The 17,065-nt window shown below is 37.2% G+C and overlaps 1 protein-coding gene across 4 annotated transcripts in view; it reads left to right on the top strand.

The window, feature by feature from the left end:
* The window catches only part of LOC111146529 (WW domain containing E3 ubiquitin protein ligase 1), a 115,162-nt gene that overhangs the window by 55,208 nt on the left and 42,889 nt on the right, over positions 1 to 17,065 (top strand). For all 4 annotated transcript variants that reach the window (XM_022502091.1, XM_022502089.1, XM_022502088.1 and 1 more), the window contains 2 exons: positions 3,253 to 3,437; positions 13,105 to 13,441. In XM_022502091.1, the coding sequence (XP_022357799.1) occupies positions 3,253 to 3,437; positions 13,105 to 13,441 (522 nt within the window). The remainder of the gene's footprint in view (positions 1 to 3,252; positions 3,438 to 13,104; positions 13,442 to 17,065) is intronic.

Here is a 17,065-nt window from a genome sequence, read left to right as displayed (position 1 = left end):
CCCTTTTAAAATATATACTTCAGTAGATTTTGGTACATCACCACTATCTAATTTCAGAAATTCTCATCACCCTCAAAAAGAGACTGTACTCATGAGCTATCTCTCCTCGTTCCTCTCTCCTCCCATCTCCTGGCACCACTAATCTATTTTCTGTCCCAAGTGGCTTTGACTATTCTGGCCATTTCTTAAGAATAGATTCATACAATATGTCGCCTTCTCTTACTGGCTGTTCTTAATTAGCATAAGGTTCATCCATGTTGTAGTATGTATCAGTCCTTCATTCTTTTTTATTGGTAATGGCTTCTTAAAATCTGTATTTAGGCATATTTTTATCAGTAAATAGATAGACTCAGATAATGTGGAAAATGGATATCTTTTTGCTGTCTCAATTGTCTACTTCCTGTAGATCACTATAAGATACATGCTCCACAGATTATAGTTTTTTCCTCAGAACTCACCCTGCCATCTCAGAAACTCCCTTGCATTCACATTTGATGACAGTTAATAAAAAACTGGGTGACGCTTAACCGACTGAGCCACCCAGGTATCAAAATGTCTTACTATATGCAGTAAACAACATTAGGTTTCAGTGGCTCAGTCGGTTAAGCGTCACCCAGATACCTGGGTGGCTCAGTCGGTTAAGCGTCTCCCTTCAGCTCAGGTCATGAGCCCAAGGGTCCTGGGATCAAGTCCCTCATCAGGCTCCTTGCTCAGCAGGGAACCTGCTTTTCCCTCAGCCTGCTGTTCACTCTGCTTGTGCTCTCTCTCTCTGACAAATAAATAAAATCTTTAAAAAAAATAAATAAATAGGGCACCTGGGTGGCTCAGTTAGTTAAGCATCTGCCTTTGACTCAAGTCATGATCCCCGGATCCTGGGATCAAACCCCACATTGGGCTCCCTGCTCAGTGGGGAGCCTGCTTCTCCCTCTCCCCTGGCTTGTGCTCTCTCTCTTTCTCTCTCTCTCAAATAAATAAAATCTTCAAAAAAAAAAAAAAAAAAGGAATACTTTAAAAAAAAACACTGGTGTATGACAAAGTGTTGCTTCTATTAATACACAGAATTACTAACATCATTATTCCTGAATTTCTTATAGAGCACTTGAACAGATGAATATATCTTCTGAAAATATACTTGGCTTAAATAAATATATTTACTTAGCATATGAGGAAATTAAGAACTAAAAGGGTGAAAAAATTAGGTAGATTAAAATTTTTTGTGTGTGTATCTATAATCACATCTGTTTTTATAATTTTTGAAATACAATTTTAGATGGGTAAAGGAGCTTGAATCACCACCAGTCTGAAACCTAATGTTGTTTACTGCATATAGTAAGACATTTTGAAGGAAAGATTAGATCTACAGCACCAGGAGAACTTCACATGAGTTCTTTTTACTTAGACTCCTGGGTCACTGATTCTTGCTGAGTGGCGGGGAGGGCTGTGCAAATCGTAGGAATCACTTGGGAGCTTCCTTCAGACTTCACCTGTCCAAACTTCCTGAAGACCTCCCCTTCCAGATATATAAGTGACAAAGGAAGGGAGAGTGGCATTTATTCATTTGTTAATTTTTCATCAGATACTTTTTACATGTTTGTACTGGCCCTGTTCCGGTGAAATTGCATTCTGGTGGGATAAAGTAGAGAGTAAACAAGTGAAGAAATAAATTAACTAATTGGAGATAGTGATAAGAACTGTGAAGTCCTTGAAATAGGACAAGGTGACAGGAATGGAAGAGAACCTATTTTAAAGAGATATGTCAGGGGAATCATCTCTAAAGAAATGTCATTTGAGCTACAATTAAAAAGCCAAAAATGTACTATCCATGCAGAGTTCTGACAGAAGAGCATTATTCTAGGTAGAGGGCATAGCAAGTGCAAAGACCATGAGTTTATTTTTAGTTAATTTATGCTCTACAAATTCTTCCAGCTCTAGAATATAATATTTAACCTTTTTTTGATAATCCTGTAATCATTATAATATTACTGCCTATGTCTAATAATTTTTCATAAACATTTGAAGACTTTACAGCATGTTTTCATACTCAGTAAAATTGATACATAGTATATCTGCTGCGAGGTGAGCCAGGGGGAACCTTGGAGAGAAAGAGATTTGAGATAGATTATGGGCAGGGCTTAGGGACATGATCTGATCTGATTTATTTATTTAAAGATTTTATTTATTTGATAGAGCACAAGTGAAGGCAGAGAGAAAAGTAAAAGCAGGCTCCCCACAGAGCAGGGAGCCCAGTGCGGGGCGGCTTGATCCTAGGATCTCAGAACCATGACCTGAGCTGAAGGCAGACATTCAACTTACTGAGCCACCCAGGTGTTCCTGATTTATGTCTTTTTAAAAAACATTAAGGTTGCTTTGTGGAGGGGGTGCATATAGGATAGCCTGTGTATTTGGAGAAACGGTTAACTTATGTGATACCGCCCAACTCCCTGTCCACTGCCAGTAAGATTTAAAATGTTCGATTTTGTAACTGGAGATTTATTTATTTATTTGCAGTTCATATATGTACTATAGATCCTTCTAACTCTGCAGTATAATATTTAGCTTTTCTGATTCTCAAGTGCTCATTATTTTAGTGCCAGTACATTGTAATTTTTAATCAATATTTGAAGACCTTTCAGTTTATTTTCCAGGATTCTAAAAATTATAATAGGTTGGAATTGATTTTTTTTTTTTAAAGACTTTATTTATTTGACAGACAGAGATCACAAGTAGGCAGAGAGGCAGGCTGAGAGAGAGGAGGAAGCAGGCTCCCCACCGAGCAGAGAGCCTGATGCGGGGCTGATCCCAGGACCCCGAGACCATGACCTGAGCCAAAGGCAGAGGCTTTAACCCACTGAGCCACCCAGGCGCCCCTGGAATTGATTTTTTAAAGTTCCATAAGCTTTTCGAAAATACTTTTAGAGCATTTAAAAAAAAAAAAAAGATTAATCTTAGACTTAAATATTTAAAATGTATGACTTGATCATTACTGTGAGGGACTGAATTCATTTTGATTTAGTGTATTTGTGTATCTGAGTGTACAGTTACCTGCCAGTGTGGATACACTTGGAACTGAAAATAATGCAAACTTTAATGTAATAAAAGCATGCTATATCATTTGTTCATTACTCTTCTTACCTTTCACTTTATTTGAATATTAAGAATTTGGTAAATCTTTCTTAATGACAATTCTGATGGAAAGTTATTTAATTTTACTTGTTAAAGAAAGCATCTTTTTTTTTTTTTTTTTTTTTTAAGGTTGGCTGTTGAAGGTACTAGTGGAGCAGATAATCATGCACCCACAAGCACTCTAGTTCAAAACTCACGCTGTTCATATGTAGTTAATGGAGACAGCACACCTTCATCTCCGTCTCAGGTTGCTGCCAGACCCAAAACCACACCAGCTCCAAAACCACTCACGTGTGAGCCCGCCAGTGACACTGGTAAGCATGGTGATTTATGACTCATTGTTTTTGGGGTTTTTTAAAGATTTTATTTATTTGACAGAGACAGTGAGAGAGAGAACATAAGCAGGGGGAGTGGAAGAGAGAGAAGCAGGCTTCCCACTGATCAGGGAGCCTGATGTGGGGCTCAATCTCAGGACCCTGGGACCATGACCCGAGCCAAAGGCAGACATCCAGGGGCTGAGCCACCCAGGCGCTCCTATAATGTGTTGTTTAAATGAAAACTAAAACTTTATGAACCTGTGCCTACACTTCCTACTGTATATTCTTTCTTAATCTTTAGTTCTATGCTAGGAATTTAAAGATCACAATACCTGAAATATTTTTGAATAATTTCAATTTTTCCAGATTATTTAGGAGGGTATTCCAAATACATATTCAGTTTAGAAGTAATAGTACATTTCACTAAGCATGCACTTATATTATAATTAGATTCTTAGGCTTATACCACAGGTATTTCTGGAAGTAATTCGATAAAGGGCCAGTTACTTACTAAGTTCACTCCTGATTCATGAAATATACAAGAATGATGAATGCTCATTTCAGAAAGGCTTGTATCACCACTATGTTTCATTCTTGTCATCATCCTCCATTTAAACTCTGTGGAATTTGGTAAGTTAGCTTTTCTTCCTAAAATATTTAGCTGTTTGAGTAGATTGGTGAAAATATCTATTGACCACTGGTTAGTTGCATAGTTTAGTGTTTGGGTATATTCAGATGCTGATGCAAAAGGAGGGAATACTTACCGAGGATCCCCACCCCCATTGCTATAATATTAGAAGCTGGGGATATTTATATCTCCCCAGAGATATAAATAAGGATCATTCATATATATATATATGAATATATATATATATTCCATTCATATATATATATTCCACAGCTTGTCAGTTAATTTTAGGCCCATTCTTCTCTTATTTATCCTTGCCTGAAATTTCAAGGTGAAGTTAAAACACATAAGGAACTAGAATTGAAGGCTCCATTGTAAGTAATTGCCACAACATTCACATTAAATGCTAGGAAACATAGGACAATCATAATCTCTAATATTTGTGCTATATATGTTCTAAACACTGTATGTCTGTTTACTGATTTAGTGCTCACCATAATAATTGAAATAGATACTAAAGTCTTTCCCTTTCTCCCAGGAGGAACTGAGGCACAGAGAGATAACAGCTAGGGAGTAGAAGAGCTCTCTCAGCTCTCTGCCCTCTGCTTCACTTTGATGTGTGTGATTTTTATAGTGTCGCAAAGTTGTACTGTTCATCTTTCATACTATGATAGGCTTCAAATAATATTCCCTTATCCAACTTAGTGACTGTGTTTTCACCTCCTCTGATAATTGGTGGCATCTGACAAAACAATCCCATCTGTCATCATTCTATTGGCCAGTTTACAAAGACTTCCGGAACCTCCTCTGTTGGTAGCAACCATTCTGCCAGTGTGTTTTGTGTGATCAGTCATCTCTTAGGAGGATGAATTCAGGTACTTCTCAAGGAATGGGGTAGCAGTCTTTAAGACATCAGTGCAAAAATGTATTCCTTTTTTAATCTAGAACTTTAAAATCAGTGTTCATGTTGGAGTGTGGGTACGGAGTAGGAGTGTGCATATTCTGTGTATAACATGTTACATGTTTTAATCCCTTAGTTACAGTTCGAAGTCCTAAAATCTTTAAAACCAACAGGATGTTTTGGTAAACTCCTTTGATGGCAAAATGACTAGAACTGTTTTGAAGGTATTCATAGTTTATCATGCGTGGTGTATCTCTCTATTTTGCCACAGAAATATTACTGTGTGATGACAATGTGTAGCCCCCAAAATCTCCTCACATAGTAATGTAATATAGAACAAATGTGCCATATTAATTTTCTAAATTCTGAAAACTTACAGATTCTGGAATACACTCGGCCCCAGGGTTTTCAGATAAGGGATTGTGGGCCTGTACTAAGGAGTTTTAAGACAAATAATTTCATTTTACCGGAGATGGTATTATACAAGAGGACTTTTGGGGGGGATTTTTTTTCCTCCCTCCTGTTCGTTTGGGTTTTGATTAACAGGGTCCATTTGTAAGTTTAGTTGCTGTAAATATTAGTTATTTTAAGCTAGGAAAGGAAGCAGTCATGATTGAAAAGATTAGATTCTGCTTCTAATAGGACTTTGTTCAAATCCCAGGTCTATCATTTAATGTGTTAACTGTGTGATCTTGGACAAATTTCCTATCAAAGTTTAGCTCTTCCATTTATAAAAAGGAGGTAATAATTAACTACCTGGTAGGATTTTTTTCAAACGGTAAATGAGATATTCTAAAATATCTGCCATAGTCTTTGAATGGTGGTAGGTACTTAAGAAAAATAGTTTTCTTCTCAACTTCCCACTGTCCCAAAACTTCTAGTGCAAAATGACTTATTCTAATACATAATTATTCTCTTATTAATAAAATAGATCAGTGCTCAGTATGGTAAGTTTCAGGCAGAACTAACTGATTTTACGTTTGTTAAACTTTGTTTATAGTTTTTGGGATAATTACAGAAAGTTGCCAAGAAATGTACAGGGAGGTCCCATGTTCCTTTCACCAGCCTCCCCCAATGTTAACATACAGTATATAACTATGATACAGTATTAAAATCAGGAAATTGGCATTGACAAAATCTGCATTTCACCAGTTATATTTGCATTGTGTGTGCCTTTAGTTTTGTGCAGTTTATCATGTCTGGCTTCATGGAGCTGCCACTGCAGTCAAGATAAAGAACCACATCATCCCTAAAGGCCCCCTCGAACATTTGCATGAATTGACTTCAAAGAAACTTAAGGTTCATATATAGAAGCAGTTCTTTGTCACGCCTTTAAAAGGGACTAAAAATGATACTCAAGTACTCCAGCATTTCTGCCTTTTTCTACTTCCCTTGAACAGTTATAGTAAGGACAGATGCATGGTGCTTTGAGAGGGGCCTATCATAAAAGACAAGAGAAACTTCTCAAGGATTAAATGGGAAAGTAGGGTGATATGTCTTGTAAACAAAATGTTATAACAGCTGAAAGTAAGGATTGGGATGCATTCATTAAGAAACCAAGTTAGTGGGTGGCACCTGGGCGACTCAGTCAGTTGGTTGAACATTCGACTCTTGATTTCTGCTCTGGTGGTGGTTTCAGGGTCCTAGAATTGAGCCCTTGTCTGCACTTAGCCTGTGGTCTGCTTGGGTTTCCCTCTCTCTCTGGCTCCCCCCCACCACCCCGTACTCTCTCTCTCTCTCACTAAATAAAGAAATAAACAAATAAATAAAATCTTTTTTAAAAAATGTACAAAAACTTAAAAAAAAACAAAACACCCAAGTCAGTTGGTATGGTCTTATATCTGTAGAGAAGGAAATGCTTTGCATGAACTTCTATCCTACCTGTCACACATTTTTAAATACTAGCTTACATAAAATTTTCCACATTCTTTCATGAGCAAAGAGCCTATGATCCTGACTTCCCTCCCTCTGTTTCTCTCTCTGCCTTCCCTTTCCTTTTTGCCTTTTTGGTAGTTTGTCCTTTCACTCATCCTTTCATCTTTTGTTGACAGGTATTTATTTCGCAGCTAGTGTAGACAGATGTTTATTTTGCAGGGCACTGCTTGCGGCTCTTTACATACACATCACAGTTGCTCAACTTAAGCCCTATCGGGCTTAAGACCTCTTGGGCCAGATAATTCTGTGTTGTGGGTGGCTGTCTAATGTATTGCACATTCCTGACGTATACCCACTAGACGCTAGTAATATCCTCTCTTTCCCCTAGCTGTGACATTGCTAAAATGTCTTTGGAGTGGCGGACAAATTTGTCTGCAGTTGAGAACCACAGATATATATCAAAAATAATTTCTCCAATCAAAGATATGCCTACTCAGAATTGTCCCTATTAACATTTTGCATTACTGTGGTATATATGTTATAATTAATGAACCAGTATAAATACATTATTATGAACTAGAGCCCATAGTTTACATCAAGGCTCACACTTTGTGTTATATGGGTTTTGTGACATTTAAGAAATGCATGTTGTTGGGGCCCTTGGGTAGCTCAGTGGGTTAAATGCTCAACTCTTGATCTCACCTCAAGTCTTCATATCAGGGTAGTGAGCTCATGCCCTGTGTTAGGCTCCACCCTGGGGCATGGAGCCTACTTTAAAAATAAATAAAGCAAAGAAAAGAAATGCTGTCATGTACCCACCAGTACAGTATCATACAGAATTGTTTTACCATTCCCCAGATTCCCTGTGCACCACCTGTTTATCCCTTTCCCCACACTCCTAGGAACCACTCATCTTTTTAATGTCTCTATAGTTCAGCCTTTTTCAGAATGTCACATAGTTAGGATTCTTCTTTCACTTAGCAATATGCACTTCAGCGTCCTTCATATCTTTTCATTGCTTGATACCTTATTTCTGGGACTGCTGAATAATACTGTTGTGTGGATATACTCTAATTTGCTTATCATCTTGGTTGCTTCTAGGTTTTGGCAGTTACATAGAGAGCTGATATAAACATTGATGTGCAGGTTTTTGTGTGGACATAAATTTTCTACTTTAACTGCACTGAGGACTGTGACTGCTGGATTATATAATAAGAGTTTGGTTATTTTTGTAAGAAACTGCAAAACTGTCTTCCAGAGTGGCTCTACCTTTTTGTTTTCCCACTAGCAATGAATGAGAATTCCTCTTGCTCTCCTTCCTTACCAGTATTTGCATTTTAAGGAGTTAATTGTTATTAGTATTTTTTTTTTTTTTTTTTAACAGTGCTGAATCTTCCCATCCAGGGAAGATTATGTCTCTCTCCATCCATTCTGTGTTTTAAAATGTCTCTTAGTAATGTTTTCTGGTTTTGTTTAGGTAGGTCTTGAGTGTAATTTTAATGTTGAACTTGCATAGGGTTATTGTGTTAAAATCTTTTGGTCAAATGGTACTAAGAGTTTTTCAGTTGATTCTTGTAGTGTTCCAAATAAACTTAACCTCTGTGAATGAGTTTCATCATTTTATTTCCAATATTTTTTCCCAGCAGTATTAGAGTGGTGATTATGATCCTCTTTGTTGTTTCTGATTTTGGTTTGTTCCTGACCTTAATGGAAATTCTCCTAATGTCTTAAATTCTCCTAGTGTCTTAATATATGATGCTTACTGTGGGTTTCTGATGGATAACCAAGATTACTAATTCTCTTTGATTCCTCTTATCAGGTGTTTTATCAAGGTTTTATTGGATGCTTTTTTGTTTGTATTGAAAATAGTCATGTGGCTTTTTTTTTAATGTGTTAATAACATAGTTGATTTCCTAACATAATTTCCTAATATTGAACCATCTTTTAATTTATTTAGTTTCAACCTTAGAGTTGTATTACTCCCCCATAATAAATTAAGAAACTGAATTTTTCTTTTTCTTCCCTAATGTACTATCTTATTTTTATTTATTTATTTATTTATTTATTTATTTATTTATTGTTCAAAAGATTTTATTTATTTGACAGGAGAGAGGTCACAAGTAGGCAGAGAGGCAGGCAGAGAGAGAGGGGGAAGCAGGGTCCCTGCTGAGCAGAGAGCCCCATGTGGGGCTTGATCCAAGGACTCTGAGATCATGACCTGAGTCAAAGGCAGAGAGGCTTTAGCTCACTGAGCCACCCAGGTGCCCCCCTAATGTACTATTTTAAGTAACATGGGAGTGATCTGTTCATTGAAGGGTACATAGAATTTTCTTAGAAAACTCAAGTGAGTCTTGTGCTCTTTGGTGGAATAATATTAGATCTTATATCACCTTTTTCATTTCTGTTGTGATGAGTCTTTTTCTTTTTTCTTTTCTTTTTAAGGATTTTATTTTTAAGTAATCACTGTATCCACTGTGTGGCTCAAGCTCAAACTCTGAGATTGAGTCACATGCCCCACTACTGAGCCAGCCAGGTGCCCTATGAGGAGTCTTTTCAATTTTTCTTTCTTTTGATTTAGTTAATGTATTTCAAAGCTTAGCTTTTTTTTTTTTTTTTTAAAATTTTTTTTTTTTTTTTTTTTTTTAAGATTTTTTTTTTTTCTTTTTAAAGCAATGTTTGCACTCAAAGTGGGGCTCAGGAGTCAAGAGGTGCATGCTCTACCAACTGAGCCAGCCAGGTGCCCTGTAGTTTATATATTTGAGACTTACTGATATAAAGCTGTTTGTGGCATTCCTAATGTTATTCATACCATGGTTTTCTTTATAAAACTCAGAAAGGTATACTTAATGGTTTCTCCAAATTTACTGGTGAGAGTCATCTGAAGCATTTGTTAAAAATAGAGATTCTCAGGGTCACCTGGGTGGCTCAGTGGGTAAAATCCTCTGCCTTCAGCTCTGGTCGAGAGCTCAGGGTCCTGGGATGGAGCCCAGCATCAGGCTCTCTGCTCAGTGGGGAGCCTGTTTCCCCCTCTCTCTCTCTGCCTGCCTTTCTGCCTACTTGTGATCTCTCTCTGTCAAATACATAAATAAAATCTTCAAAAAAAAAAAAAATACAGATTCTCAGACCCTTCCTTAGAGACTTCCCCCAGAAATCCATTAAGTCTAGAATGGGAACTGAGATCTATAGTTTCAGCAAGGTCTCAACTGATTCTTAGCAGGTAAATTTGGAAATTCTGATCTGTTTTACTGTTCTTTTAATTCCTTGTACCACTTTTCCTGCCTGGCTTTGGAATTGACTGTTAAGCTCATTTATTGCCATTCTTTCTTGTATCTTTGGATACTTCTTTGGCTTTGTCCACTAGCATTTGATTCAAGTGTTTTCATTGCCCTTAATTTCCCTAAAGTTTATAATTTCATTACTACTTCCTCTTTAACTCAGTAGTTTATTGTTTAAGGAAATTGATTCTGGATTGGGGGAGAACTATAATTTTTATGGACGTAAAAGTATCAGTTTTCTCACTAGTAAAATGGGAATAAAGCTGGTATCTGTCTCAGCATTATTCTTTCAAGACCCAATAAGATAACCCTTAAAAAGTGTTTAGCAAGTTATGTCAGACTTTAGGTAAACATTTTAATATGTTGTATTTTTATTGTTTATTTCTAGTTTGTTTTAATTTATCAGAGAGAGAGCGTGCGTAAGCATGGGGAATGTCAGGCAGAGAGAGAAACAGGCTTCCTGCTGAGCAGATGCCTGACCCACTGAGCCACCCAGGCATCCTACTTGTTTCTAGTTTTATGGTAGTTAGGATGTGGCCTCCTTATTGTGTAGTTAGGGATTTTCTTTTGGTCTTTGACATGTCAGTTTTTCTAAAAATTTTTAGTGTTTGGATAGAATATGTATGTAAGAAACTTTTTAACTATAATTTAAGTCAGATATATTGTGTTATTAAATCTTCATGTACTTAACATTTCTACTAACTCTCTTTAATCTGCATAGTTTTGAGGGAGATATGTTCAGTTCATTTCTTCCTCTATGATTTGTCTTTAATTTATTGATTCAACAAATATTTATTGTTTTCATATGCCAGGCCTTTTGTAATAGTTGGGGGATACAGGAGTAAACAAGTCTGATGAAGTTTTCACCCTCTTAGTTTAATGAAAAGAAATAAAAACAAATACATAAAACGATTTCAGAACAAGAGAAACTAAACAGGTTAGGAACAGCATTAAGTAAGGTACTCATGCACTGCCTCAAGTGCTTTCTGAAGATGGAGTTGAGCATTAACTCTAAATGATGAGGAGAAGCCAGTCATGAGATATTTCAGAGACCATGGGAACTGCAAGTGCGCATCTTCAGAATGGGAAGGGGTTTGCTCTATTCAAGGAACAGAAGGAAGGCCATTGTGAGAAATCAAGGGTAGCTGTGGAGCAGATTAATGTAGTCTGTATAGGCTGTGGTTAAAGAGTTCGGAATTCTGGTAGTAGTAGGAATTCACTGGTGTGTTTAAGTAGGGGAGTGGAAAGATCAGTTACATGTTTTGGAAATGATTTCTTTGGGCTGTCATTTGGAGAATGAGTTGTTGTTGGGCAAAAGAAAAAGCAGGCAGACTAAAATTAAGAGGCTGTTGCGGTATTGAAAGCAGAAAATGATGGACCAGGAGGTAGTGGTCCAAATAGAAGAGCTGAGAGCACTTACTGTTGAGTTATTACTGTAGGAGAGAAGTTTCTGCCATGAACAACTGAATGGTGCTATTTAATATTTCATTTTTTTCCTTTGTTGCTAACAGTTTGTGTTTTGTGTGCTGTGTTTTAGTATGCATAAAGGTTTATGACTCTCCTTGGGCTGGATTATCTTTTCTCAATTATTCCTCTTTTCCCATTTAGTGTTATTTTGCTTTGAAGAGACTACTGCTAAGCTTTTCCAGTTTTGGAAATTAATTTCTGTAATGTTGAAGAGTAAATATTAAATGAAATAATTCTCTTAAGTGAGCATCATATACAGGATACCAGAACTTAGTCTCTCTGTACACATTCTCTTTTCATTTCTCTGTGTTATCTAACAGTGTTTGATACAGGGTAACTATAAATATTTTATTTGTTGTATTTTTTTTTTCTTCCAAAGCCATTCTCTCCCCCATATTTGGACAGAACTTAATTCATTCTCTTGGTGTTTTTTTTTTTTTTTGTAATTATAGTTTGATTCCTTTAATATACATTTCCTTTCCAGTGTTTAAATATTTTTCTTTCTTTAAAAATCTACCTGATGAGTCCATTACTCTTAATTAGGTCTTCCTCCCCCATTTCATTTAGAATTTTATGTGGAATTTTCTTTCATTTTGGCCAATAATCTATTCTCTTTATAGTTTTAATTTGGCTCACTTTAGTAGTGATACATAATTGAAATTCAGCAGTCACATTTAAAAAGAATATTAAGAAAATTGTATTAGTGGATCCCAGTACTGAGTCATTTCTTCAGAAAGTGTAGAATGAATTCCTGGATCTTTCTGGCAGTCCCCTATAGTACTTAAATTAATGCCACTATGTATTTCCCCCATTGGCATTTTTTATATCAGCTACCTGTTTGATATTCGCTCCATTTGCATATGAAAAGGGAGATTGAAAGGGATCATTTAAAGTTTTTATATAAACCATGCAGACTTCGAAAATTGATCATTTGCAGGAAGAACATGTTATACTCATGTTGGTTTCTCTTTTCCTTAAGTTAAAGCTATTAGTGTATGTATATACACAGTTGACCCTTGAGCAACAAGGGATTTGGAGCACCAGCATCACCCCACCCTTTAACCCTGCCAATTGAAAGTCTTTGTATAACTTCGGAGTCCCCCCAACAGATTTAACTGCTAAGAGTCTATTGTTGACTGTCAAGCCTCACCAGTAACGTAAATAGTCAATTGACACTTATTTTGTATATATCTTATATACTGTATTCTTACAGTACAGTAAGGTAGAGAAAATGTTAAAATCATGAAGAGTTGTACTGTATTAATTGGAAAAAATCTGCATATACGTGGACCCACATAGTTCAAAGCTGTGTTGTTCCAGGGTCAACTTTATTCTTAAATTTTTATTATTTATATGTTCATCTCTAAAATGTGAGCAAGAAAAAATATAATCTTACTTTATTTTCATCAGTACCTGATACATTACTCAGAGTAAATTAGGTACCAAATAAGTGTAAGTGGTGAATTGTTTGCTTTGTCATTCTTTGATAGTTCGTCTTACTGATTTTTCTCTTTTCAGTTAATGGAGAATCATCCTCATCTGCACCAACCGATAATGCTTCCACCACGGGTACTGCAATAGTATCTGAAGAAACTGCCTTGTCTTCAAATTGCACTAATACTACTGTTGAAGATCCTCCAGTTCAAGAAATACTGACATCCTCAGAAAACAATGAATGTATTCTTTCTAACAGTGCAGCATTTGGATCTGAAACTAGAAGTACTTTAGACCTTGCTGCCTCTAATTCTGGAAATAATTCTGCTTTTGAGGCAGCCAAATTAAGACAGCCAGATGGGTGTGGGGAACCTGTACGGCAACAGTCTGGAAGTACCAGCACAGAAACTTTGCCATCAGGGTATGTTAAATATATGTTTTAGAAGTTTGACTTACATTTGAATAGCAACTTTTTAATAATATGACTGTTGAACATGTATATAAAATTTTTCCATTGTTTAGTAATTTGAAATCAAAGTTGGAATCTGATTGATAAAATTTACTTGCCACAAACTAAGTACTATTTAAAACTGAGAACAATTACTAATGAAGTATGTGCAATATGAAGGGGAAAGAAAAAACCTAATGTTAATGTGCAAGACACACTTGATTTGATTCTTGGTTTATTTTTACTTCTAGGGAAGAATGACCATAATACTACATAATTACCTCAGTTCTCTAGCTTCCCTTATGGTCTGCTCCCCAGCCCCCAATATAGCCATCCTTTTTTTCAGTTAGTACTGAGTGCTGGAAAAGTCAGCTAACTCTCTGATTACCTCTGTTAACAAACTCGGGTTTTCATTGCTGCTTAATAATTCTTAGTTCCCTTTAAATTTTCCCATTGAAAATATCTAGCTTCCCCAAATTTCCTTTAAAGAATTATTCTATGTGTGTATTCCATTTGGTCATCTCTCCTAGATTTACTGAACAGGTTTTTTTGACTCTTTACTTGGCTTTGATGATACTAATATGACTTAATCATTCCTTGTCTCTGACTTCAAAAAGTTTATTTCTCGTGGCTCAGACTTATAACCATAGATGCAGTACAGTTGGACAGTGCTGTGATAGACGTATGGATGCAGTGCTTTCCTGCACAGCTCTCAGCAGTTAGCATGGTTCATCTTGGAGCTGTGGAAACTGCACTGCTAGAGGTCTTAATCTTACTGTCCTCTGTTTCTCATCATAGTCCTTGTGTTCATGGCCCTGTCTTATTTTCTGAACTGTTTTTCTCAGTTTTTGCTGCTGCATCTTATTTTGCCTACTGCCTAATAGTGGTTTTTTAGCCTTTGTTCTTCTGCCTGCATGTTTGTCTTCCTCTGTTGGCGGTCATGCTTTCCCATCAATGTAACTATCAAATCTGTATGTCTGAGCCAGACCTTTTTCAGAGTTCATTTTCAACTGCTTCTGGAAATCCCCTCTTTTCCTGCCAGCATTTCAGACCTCTCTCAAAAATCTCTCCTTGTTCTTTGTTTTCAGTCTTTGGCAGCTTAATCATTTATACTCATTTCATGTTTCTGCCACTGTGACAGGTACATTTAAGAAGCTGTTGAGAACCTCATAGTCTGATGGGAGGGTAAAGATAAGTAAGCAGCAGCTATACTGTACAGTTGAAGCTGGGCTAGACCTAAGTTTAGCAGGCTGTGGGTGGGAACATACCCAGAGATCTTTGAGGGGAGTAGTCTACACTATTGAGATCAAAGAATACTTTCTGAAAGAGGTGACGGTTAAGTGGATGTCTAAAAGAGGGTTAGGAGTTAGCAGAGCAATAATGTAAGTAAGTGCTGGTGGTAAAAGGCTTCATTCTCAGTAGAGCCAACTCATGTTCAGATCTCTGGCATCCATAAAAATGTGTAAGTAGAATTCAGGAAATAGTATTTTGTTACAGCTTGAGTTCAGCATTCGAGGAAGTTGACATATGCAGTACTAAACAGTAAGCAGTCCTATGAAGAATTTCGTATACTTTTCTAAGAGTGTGGGAGTATTTTCCTGAAAACCATGAATGAACATTATAATGAATTTTAAGCAGGGTCGTGGCATTGTCCTTTTTGCGTTTTAGTTAGGTCGTTCATTCTAGCAGTGGTACAGACAGATTTTAGGAGTCAAGGAGACAAGTTAGGATAGCAGCCAGGCTGGTTTATAAATGAGAGAAGCAGGCATTATGATTTAAAATGATAATAAGCTCAGAAACTTAATTCTCTGGAGTCCAAATAAATGCTTCACCATGCCTGTAGCCACCATATGTGATATTTGTGTTAGGAGACTTTTGTGGTAACCTAGATAAGTGATTTTCAAGTTGTAGGCTGTACCCCATTAGCAGATTATGGCCAGCATTTGAACACATAATTGAAGTAAATCAATGTAGACCAGAATAGGAAATACTGAAGTGTTAGTTGTAGTAAGAGTAAACATTGTTTCCAGAAAGTTTGTTTTTCTGGTGTGGGTTTGTGTGTATAAATTCTGCAAATAAATAGCAGTCTAGTATACACGGAGATATTTATATAAAACATATTTCTTATTCTGTGAACTGTCATCAAAAAAGGGTGCCTGGGTGGCTCAGTTGGTTAAGCATCTGACTCTCGGTTTCAGCTCAGGTCACGATCTCAGGGTCCTGGGTTTGCATCGGACTCCGTGCTAAGTGTAGAGTCTGCTTGTCCCTCTCCCTCTGCCTCTGCTCCTCACCCTTGCTCGCGTGCTCTTTCTCTCTCAAATAAATAAAATCTTTAAAAAAAAAAAAAGTTGCTTTAAACAAAGAAAAGTAGAAGCTTTTGATCCAGGTGAAAACTTAAAATAGCTAGCACTAAGGTGGACGCTAGTTTCGTAAGATGATTAGTTGTGAGGAGGTAGTAGACTAGAGGAGTGGAACCAAGGTTGATTCTTCTGGCTTAGGCAGGTCTTTGTGTAATTGTCCAAGTTAGCAGTTTTCAAATTTACATCATCTTCTCTCTTTCCTCAGAAATCTTTCCTAGGGGTCACCTGGGTGGCTCAGTGGGTTAAGCCTCTGCCTTTGGCTCAGGTCATGATCCCAGAGTCCTGGGATCGAGCCCCGCGTCAGGCTTTCTGCTCGGTGGGGAGCCTGCTTCCCCTTCTCTCTCTCTGCCTGTCTCTCTGCCTACTTGCGATCTCTGTCTGTCAAATAAATAAATAAAATCTTTAAAAAAAAAAAAAGAAAGAAAGAAAGCTTTCCTAGTTCCTGTGTTTCCTTTCTTTGTAACTTACTCAGCTGTATATCTAATTACCAGTGGAATCACGAGTGTTCTGAAAGAAGAGTATTTCAGTCTGGAGATGACGCTTAAGTGTTAGGCCAAGCATTATCTCACCCAAAGACCTTTGCATTTGCTCAGACTTTTGTGTGGAATGTTATTCTTCTGGTACCTGCATGACTTGTTCAGGTCTCTGCTCAAATGTTACCTTACTCCAGAGGCCTTTTCTGGTTCCCCCTGGTTAAATCAGGCCCCTCTGCACCCATCCCCTTACCTTGCCTTATTTTTCCCCACCTTTTCGCTAGGAAAATTTATAAACCTATAGAAAAATTTAAAGCATTTGACAGTGAACACCCCGATGTCTACCAGTAGATTCTGTAATTGACCTTTTACTGTTTGCTTGCTATCCTGTGTCTTCATCTCTGTCCATCTAACTTTTAAGAGCCTAGATGTCCATCAGCAGATGAATAGATAAAGAAGATGTATTTTTTACAGTGGAATATTATGCAGCCATCAAAAAAATCTTGCCACCTGCAACAGTGTGGATGGAACTGAAGGCTGTTACGCTAAGCGAAATATGTCAGTCAGAGAAAGTTATCATATGACCTCACTGATAGGAGGAATTTGAGAAACAAGACAGAGGATCATAGGGGAAGGGAGGGAAAAGTGAAACAAGTTGAAACCAGAGAGGGAAACAAACCATAAGAGACTCTTAATTTCAGGAGACAGATGAGGGTTGCTGGAGGGGAGGGGGGTGGAGGGGATGGGGTGGATGAGTGATGGGG

The sequence above is a fragment of the Enhydra lutris genome, unplaced genomic scaffold (assembly GCF_002288905.1).
Source record: "Enhydra lutris kenyoni isolate GAN:26980312 unplaced genomic scaffold, ASM228890v2 scaffoldscaffold14, whole genome shotgun sequence".
Lineage (NCBI taxonomy): Eukaryota > Metazoa > Chordata > Mammalia > Carnivora > Mustelidae > Enhydra > Enhydra lutris.
Note: the sequence above shows the minus strand (reverse complement) of the source record. Positions and strands in the feature narration are given on the sequence as shown.